Below are 9,146 nucleotides of genomic sequence, written 5' to 3' on the forward strand. Positions count from 1 at the left end.
GTCGTTTTTTTCAGTTTTTTCAACTTGCTCAAAATGCACTTTTCTGTTAAAATAAACACGGGAAACCTCACACACACTCAACAGGGGCCCCAGGAGCATCCAAAAATGGCATAAAATGCCCAAATTTTAGGGCGTCAATTTTTGAAAAAAAACGTAAGGGGTTAGTATGTCGTTTTTTTCAGTTTTTTCAAGTTGCTCAAAATGCACTTTTCTGTTAAAATAAACACGGGAAACCTCACACACACTCAACAGGGGCCCCAGGAGCATCCAGAAATGGCATAAAATGCCCACATTTTAGGGCGTCAATTTTTGAAAAAAAACGTAAGGGGTTAGTATGTCGTTTTTTTCAGTTTTTTCAACTTGCTCAAAATGCACTTTTCTGTTAAAATAAACACGGGAAACCTCACACACACTCAACAGGGGCCCCAGGAGCATCCAAAAATGGCATAAAATGCCCAAATTTTAGGGCGTCAATTTTTGAAAAAAAACGTAAGGGGTTAGTATGTCGTTTTTTTCAGTTTTTTCAACTTGCTCAAATGCACTTTTCTGTTAAAATAAACACGGGAAACCTCACACACACTCAACAGGGGCCCCAGGAGCATCCAGAAATGGCATAAAATGCCCAAATTTTAGGGCGTCAATTTTTGAAAAAAAACGTAAGGTTAGTATGTCGTTTTTTTCAGTTTTTTCAACTTGCTCAAAATGCACTTTTCTGTTAAAACAAACACGGGAAACCTCACACACACTCAAGAGGGGCACCAGGAGCATCCAAAAATGGCATAAAATGCCCAAATTTTAGGGCGTCAATTTTTGAAAAAAAACGTAAGGGGTTATCCAATTGTAATTTGGATTTTTGACAGCCCTAATAACAATATTAGAATTCAAAATTGGGTTAAAAAAATACTTTTTGTTACACAGTAATTTAAAAACTACAGTATTATTCTAAAGTTTGGGGCCATCACGTGACCAACAAATACTTGCAATACCATGACTGACCGCTCCCGCCAATCATCATAAAAGATGGCGCACTTCCTACGAGTTTCCTCGCCCTAACCCCCAATGAATGCAACCGTAGAAGAAGAATTGTCTCCGAGCTACGCCTCCGACTCGTTGTTGATAAACCGAGTTTGTGTAATTATTGAGCCTTTGAGTTCGTTGTTTTTCGGTTGAGGTGCTCCGGTAAAATGTCTTCTTGGTCAAAATCAAGCAAAGCTGCTCGGCGGCCGCCGGTCAACCCCAACGGAAGGTGAGTTTGGTGTTTTTGCTTTAGCATTAGCATGCAAGGCTACTCAGTAGTCATAACACAAAGCAGGGTCTTATGTGTGCGTCTTCGTTGAGATTTTAATGTATTATTCGTCACGTCATATCAAGGGCCAAAGCTTCAACCTTACTGCAACCTTTGCATTCAAAAGGGGAAATGGTGTAAAGAACCCCCTGTATGCTACTACGGTGCAAGTGTGCTGGTTTCCTGCCCTGCCCCTCTTATTGTGAAGGGCCACATCGGCTAAAGGATGCATTACGCCGATGTTGCCCGAATATGGAGCCGACCAGTGGCAGAACCGGTGCAAATATGGTGGTTTCCGGCGAAACCGGGAGGTTTGGAAGCTATGCCAGTCAACCGAGTATCCGTATATCATGAAAGAAGCACGGTTGCAAATTATATTAGCATTACGCCGTGGGAGGTGGGCGGGGCCTGGCAACTGAATTAATCTATGAAACGTTAATCACTCGGCTCCACAGGGCTTGATCATAATTGCAGCGTATGTGGAAGAATTGGTCACAGCGACACCCAGTGGCGACAGGAAGTCTCAGAAAGTGTCTAAATGTTGTCATCGCACTGCAGGTGGTCTTAATGGAAGATTCGGGGCATTTAATGCTGCATTTTTAAAAATTGTGCTATTCCTTGTGGTGCAGCGCACAGCCGCTGCGATTGTTCCGGAGAGGTGCGCCGTATCCCAGCAGGGAGGAGAGAACGGAGGATCTCAAGGATGCCCTGGACAGGTGTCGCATGTTCCTCACTAGTTTTTTATTGTTTACTATTTGTGCAAAATAATGGGATGAAATGATCTTTTTTTTTCTTCAATCTGTTTCAAGCTGATTGTTTTTCTCTTTAACTCATTCAATACCAAAGATGCATTCATGTGCTTCATGTTTTTTTTTTGCACCAGAGGCAAAAAGAGGTGATGATGGAACTGCAGACTAAAAAAAAAGTCACAATTCAAACAGTTTTAATGCATCGTAATGTCACATTTAACACTACACAAAGATGCCCATACGTCCAAGCATGTCTGCATCTTTGTTCTTGTACGAGTCATTAAAGCCGCACTGGTTTCACCATCTCTCTTTCAGTTACAAAGAATTGGAGCAAAAGCAAAACTTCAGCGGGGGAGTGAAGTTTGAGGCCTCAAAGCATCAAGCCAATGGTAAGCGTTCCCGTGGGGTCATAACTGAAGCACAAACACCGATTGTTGACTGAATTGTAATCTTGAAGTAATTATGAGTTTACTGCTTGCCTGCAACCACCAGATATGCTTCAGATTCAATGTGGAGTAGTTTACAATCTAAAGGGGAAAAAAATCCAAGCTGACCTCAACTATGACACAAGTATCGATACAGAAGCTCAGAATGCTCCAGGATAGTTCAAGTGTCCTGAACCATGAAAAAATAAACCTAACTGTTAATTTTTGATTATCTTGGGGTCTTCACGAGTGAAGGAGGGTTAGAGCATGAAGTCGAAAGGTAGATTTGGGGGGGGGGGGGGGGGTGCAGCTTCTGCAGTAATGCAGTCGCTGTGCCGGACTGTCATGGTGAATAGCGAGCGGAGCCAGAAGACTATTTACCGCTGTTCCCTCCCATCCTCACCTACGGTCATGAGCTTTGGGTTGTGACCGAAAGAATGAGCTTGCAGATACAAGCTGGATGGAGTTCGGGGGGGGTCACCCTAAGAGAGGGCGAGGAGCTCGGCTATCCGGGAGGAGCCCAGAATGAAGCCGCTGCTCCTTCACATTAAGAGGAGCCAGTTGAGGTGGCTCGGGCATCTAGTCTGGATCCCTCCTGGACACCTCGTCGGTGAGGTGTTCTGAGCATGACCAGCCAGGAGGAGACCCCCGGGGCAGACCTACGACCTGCTTCCCCCCTCTTTTTTTTATAGCCACAGATTTGAAATGTGAAAGATAATGGTTGATGCTGTGTGTAAGTAACATACACACAGTGACATCATAACCAGTCTGTGCTTTAATGATTGATGTAGATCACATGGACATTACCTGAATAGCTTAAGGAGAAACACAAGCTACAGCAAAAACGAATGCAACATCACAGTCAGGCTGTATTGCATTGTTTTATGTAATGGCCAACAACACTGCATTACACTAAAAAGTTCAAAATTGAACCAAAAAATGCATGAAATGCTAGTTATATTTTATTAAAATCCTGCTGTTATCTGGTGACAACGTTGTTTTCATCCATGTTGCCTTCACGTGCCTTGCTAAACATTGTATTTCTCAGCCACTCAAGCCAAGCCTGACACAGCTGTAGCCGACAGACGGAAAACCTTGTATCAGAAGTTCTACAGACAAGTGCAAGAGGATCGAAAGCCGCCTGATTGCGTGGTCATCTCTGTTACCAACCAATGCCTGTGAGTAGCCAGCGTTCTAACGGGCTGGCCCGAGTTCAGACAGAAGTCCGACACTTGAGTTCTCTTCTTGTCTATTGCATTGATGTTTGAAATGATCTTCTTATAGAGGCACAGGAGTACATTTTAATCCTGTTTTCCATTCATTACCTTGACTTGTTCTTGGTTAAGTGTGACTTTATAACACATGCCATTAGACTTTTAATCCCCGCCCCAAAAGCTTTGCTTCAAAACACATTTCATTCAGAAAATAAATACATAAATGCCCTTATAAATAAATAATATTTATAATTAAATATTATTTTATGAAATATTTTTTAATTTATTAAATATTTAATATAAATAAATGTCCTTCCACTTACTGAAACCTTTATACTTTTTTTACATTCAGTGGATAAAGGGGAGGGTGGAGCTCCTATTTTTACAAACTCAAATCTATGCCTAACATATTTTATGACAACATTAGTTCTTGTCTGGTTTTGATTATTATTCATGTATTTATTAAAAATGTCCCAACTTTTTCCACTTGGGATACAGTACATACTATATGGCACTCTGGAATATTCTTATTTTGGAGTGAGGAATATTAGAAATGCACAAATCATACATGCTTTCATGACTTATTTTGCGGAGTACTAATACGCATTATGCACACATACTAGATACTACATACTGCAACTGAAATGCGGTTTAGTATTATGGGTAAGGCATAAAACACTGCACAATATGACATGCAAAGACATTCTGCAAGGTATGACATTTTTTGGGACGTTGCATATGCACACATTAGGGTTTGATTTTGTCTTTTTGCAATCTAAAAATAGATAGGTGGAACAGAAATACAACATAATTCTACTTTTGAACAGCCTATCAGTTGCAATCACCGTCTGCTAGGTGGTCATGCTAAACCCCGCAACAGAAATCACATGCATTCTTTTAAATCCTCTCCCAATTCACCAAGTAAGGCTACATGTTTGCAAATGTTTAAGTTCTTCCTGCAAATGCTGAATGTCGCTTTGCAATAGCGTAGACAATAGTTGCACATTAGACAATTAGACAAATCTCACAATTTCAAAATCAAATTGTTTTACTCAGCTCAACCCACAAAAGTGCAGCACAGTTCACAATTGCATTGAAATTCATTTCAACAGCCCCCAGAAAAGCTACTTTGACCCCCTTTCCCCAGCGTGGGTTTGCACCAACACATTTTGAACAGTACAGCTGCTCCCCACAATCCCGCTTTCATCATTGGCGACACCACAAAACGTCAGATTGTTGCTAAAACTTTATTTTATTAGCGGGGAAAATCCACCTTTGTGTGCTTATCTTTATCATTAAGGTTGATTGACATGCTCATTCTTATCCATTTGATTTATTCCAGTTGAGTCAACAAGCGTAGAGGTGTTGAGTTAACAAAATGTTTCTCTTCCTCTCAAAGGAATTACCCCAAATCGCTAAGCCAGTGCTTGCAGGAGCGTGGCCTATCAGTGGAAATGCTCTACCTTCAGGCGGAGTCGGGCCTGACCCAAGCCCTACAGGATGTCCAAAGTGTTGGCTCCCCGTTATGTATTCTGGTGGAGCAGACAAACGTAGCTCTGTCCTCCTGCACTGTTATCATTTTCTCAGAGTCCCTCAAGAGTAAGTCATTACTAGCCACCGTTACTTTTAAAAACAGGCAAACCACCTCCAATGATAAACCCCCCAACACAAACTCTGCCGTGCGCTTCAATGAAATCAAATTTTGACTCGTACTAAATAAAACACTTGGCATTCATTAAACCTTTCCACTCTAGACGTAGTGCATCCACAACACGTCAACATCTCACCCAAACCAAGCACACAACCAGGAAGTAAAACATTGATATCGGACATTCTCGCCTCAATATTCATGCTGTGCAGCATTCATCATCACTTTAATCATTTCCTGGCTAAAATAATACACATCTTATCAAAGTTTACCTTATGAAATAAATAACCTAATTTTTGACACTTCACCTGCAGTTTTATTCTTATAAATACTAGTTAGATTACAAGTCAGGCACATGTATTTCAAATCACGGCACACTTATATTTAACCTCATAAATAAGCATATCCATACTTACACACAATAAACCAAATCCCTAAAATATAAAACATTTAACTCCACAGCACATACGGTATTCCACACTGGTCCGTAAACCTTCAAAACAAATCTAATAAGTACACATCACAACCCGCCCTCATTGCCGACAGCCGAAAAAGCCACTGATCACTAATCCATGACCCACCAGTGTCCCTTCTGTCTCAGGTCACACAGAGTCCAACACGTAGTCCAACCCCCAAGCAGTAGCTTCAAATACTACGCAGTAACTTTGTTCAAATCTAGCTTTGTTTCACCCCATCTTACTTCAGCCCACCCTGACACGTCACGGCTGACCCTCCATTTTCACCCGCAGTCCACCGCAACATGCCCAAAGACCAGGCCTTGGACTTTGTTGTGGCAGAGCACAGGCGTGGACTTGCTATAGAAAGCCCAGAAAGGGATCCCGCAGATGTCGCCGCGCAGGCGTCGCAGCTGCTGGGAGATTTTCTGGACCGGGAAAAGATTGAGCGGCACGTTGTCCCGTCTGAAGTCCGTCAGTTCCTCCAGCTTTTAACCGATGGCGTGCATCTTTACCCCGAGGAGCTGGACGCCATCTCGCAGTATGTCCAGGCCCGTCAGGAACACGTAGAAGGTGCGACGCTGAAGCTCCTTGGATTCGTAACATCGCCCGCTTCCGTTCACTGTCTCTTGCCTGCTTGATTTTTAACAGCATCCGACAACAGCAAAGAAGAGAAGGACAAAGTGTTACCTTCAGTACTTGGCAAGCCGCCTCCTCTGCTCCCGACACCACCTGGACCACCACAGATTCAGTCTCCGTGTGAAGCAGGGCGGCCGCCCCAACCGATGCCGCTCTTACCTTCACCAGGTTATTCACAGCTTCCTGTTTTTACTCGCCACAGCATCTTCTTCTTCTAAAACCTTTATTTTTACAGCGGCCACTCATGTCTTTACCTTTTTTTTTAGGTTCCTACCCCAAAACCAAGCCTCCCCCGCTGCTGTCCTTGCCTCCATCTTTGCACAACCCCTACGGCGGCCCCGGTTTGCATCGTGGCCCCCTTATACCTTACCCTCCGCAACGTCACCCGAGCCACAGAGTCTCCTACGGGAATAGAGGAGCTCCGCCCTCCCTCAAAAGTTCTCGCCCTCCACTTTTATCCACTCCAGGTGGGTGTGTGGCACATGAGCGTTCTAACCTGATGACAAATGGTGCGTGCAGGAGCATCTCATTCTCTCAAGTCGTTATCCTGCAAAAGTCAATTCAGACTCTGAAAGTTTAATTTTCTGCTAAGGGTGACATGCGGTGGTTTACAATATTGAACTTTTTGACAATTTTTCAGCTTTTTGTGAGATACTGAATTTTCGGCTTTTATGGATTTTAAGCTATGATCATCACAATTATTGAGGAGAAAGAGTTCTTTCATATTTTGAATTGACCAACTGGAATATATAATCTTGCATATCGACATATTCTAATTGTTGAGATGCACTTGTATGGTGGTCGTTAGCTTTGGTGTAATGAAATGTTTTTTGTTTTTATGAAAGTGGGGAAACAATAAGGCCATTTTTATTATTATTTATTTACTCTGATGTTTTCCCTCTTGCAGTTGCTCCTCGTCTGAGTGGCCCCCGACACTAAAGGACAAGACAGCAGTATTTCCAGTGTTCTACTTGTTACTCCACAGGGTTCATATGCATGGAAGGTGACCTTTTTTATTGTTCTTAGGAAAATACATACATGACTGAAAGGTTTCACTGTACAGTGAGACCCTATTATTCATTCATTCTAGTCCCACTGGCACCAATATGTTCCATCTCTAACCCCACGTTGTGGCTAAAATATACACAGTAGTGTGAAAAAGGTGTTTGCCCTGTCCTGATTTCTGTTTTTTTTTTTTGTTTTTTTTGCATGTTTGTCACACGTCAATGTTTCACATCATCAAACACATTTAAATGTGACTCAATGAGAACACAACTGAACACAAACGGAAACTTTTTATTATTGGAAAAATGAATCCAAAGCTATAAAACAGCCCCAGACCATCACACTACCACCATCTTATTTAACTTTTGATATGATGTTTGTTGTCTGAAATGCAGCGTTATTTTTACGCCAGATGTAATGGGACGGGCCTTCCAAAATGTTTCACCGCTGTTCTGTTTTGCCTTTTGTGTGTAATGACTCTCACTGTGGTTGGCTGGAGTCCCAAAGCTTTAGAAATAACTTTTTCCAGACGGATGGATCTCAGTTAATCTCAGAAATCAGGAAGGGGGCAAACTTCTTTTTCCACACCATTGTATTTTTTTTTTTGCAACATGTAAAAAAACTAATTAAAAAAAATCCATTATTGCAGTTTGTCTTATTACATGACGTTTAATATTTCACACAAAAAAAAAAAATATTGGTCCTTTTGTCACACTTTGTTCAGTATTCCATTGTTTTGTATAATTTAAATAGCTTCATGTACATGGATGTATTTATTTGTCATCACTGGGACCATTTAGTTTTTTCATATCAGATTTAGGTGGAAAGTTTAGCCAGAAAGTGTAAATGAATAAATATCTCATACAGTGATGTTCTTTGCAGTATGTCCGATTTTTTTTTTTTTTTACACGAAGCATATGCAGTATCTTTGCAGTACGTTGTCCACTCTTTCAGTAAATACGTGCAGTATCTTTGCAGTACATCATCCACTCTTTCAGTAAACATGCAGTATCTTTGCAGTATGTCGTCCAATCTTTAAGTAAGAATATGCAGTATGTTTTCTCTGTTTTGCACATAAAATACGATGTGTTTCCTTCCCAAGTAACATCAATAAAAATATGCTTATGTTGAAGGCAACATTGATTTACTCCGTGTTGACAAAACAAGCAGTGAGCAATGTATCGTCGTTACACACCTGAACCGCTAGATGCCGCCACACCTGCACTAACGCTATAAACACGGGCGCAATAGAGTTTGAGTATTTATGTGGAATTAAGGTGTAAACTAGTGTAAAAAAGTTAATTAGGAATATAGAGATATTACAGTAAGGACGTTTTCCACATCCTCTCATCCAGCAACGGCTAGCAATCTGACTGACTACCTTTTCATACATTGTTTTTTAAAATGAAATGTGTAGCCCTTTGTAACTGTCAATAAAAAAGTCATGGCCCACTCTTAACAAAAAATCAAACCACGCAAATGTATTTTATTTAGTTCAGGCTGTCAAAATCACTTGTTAATGACGGCAACTAATTTATTTCATTAATTACTTTTAAATTGTTAGCACGTGCACATTATGGCAGCGGTGTGCTATATTTTATTTTAAAATAAAACAGCCACACATGGTGTGTATGATATTTCATGTAATCTTTGAATGGCTGCCCCAAACCACCACCCATTGGTGGATTGACCACCGGAAGTTTTCCCAATTGGTCGACCAAAATTG

The 9,146-nt window shown here is 41.3% G+C and overlaps 1 protein-coding gene across 1 annotated transcript; it reads left to right on the plus strand.

The window, feature by feature from the left end:
- Positions 1-1,059: 1,059 nt before the first annotated feature.
- si:ch211-216l23.2 (uncharacterized protein LOC565061 homolog) lies at positions 1,060-8,513 on the plus strand. Its single transcript, XM_058076575.1, has 9 exons — positions 1,060-1,246; positions 1,915-2,001; positions 2,350-2,423; positions 3,508-3,637; positions 5,073-5,272; positions 6,071-6,349; positions 6,428-6,583; positions 6,682-6,882; positions 7,323-8,513. Exons 1-9 carry the CDS (start codon positions 1,185-1,187, stop codon positions 7,352-7,354), a joined length of 1,221 nt encoding a protein of 406 aa, XP_057932558.1. The 5' UTR covers positions 1,060-1,184; the 3' UTR covers positions 7,355-8,513.
- Positions 8,514-9,146: the final 633 nt, after the last annotated feature.

This window comes from Doryrhamphus excisus, chromosome 6 (genome assembly GCF_030265055.1).
Source record: "Doryrhamphus excisus isolate RoL2022-K1 chromosome 6, RoL_Dexc_1.0, whole genome shotgun sequence".
Lineage (NCBI taxonomy): Eukaryota > Metazoa > Chordata > Actinopteri > Syngnathiformes > Syngnathidae > Doryrhamphus > Doryrhamphus excisus.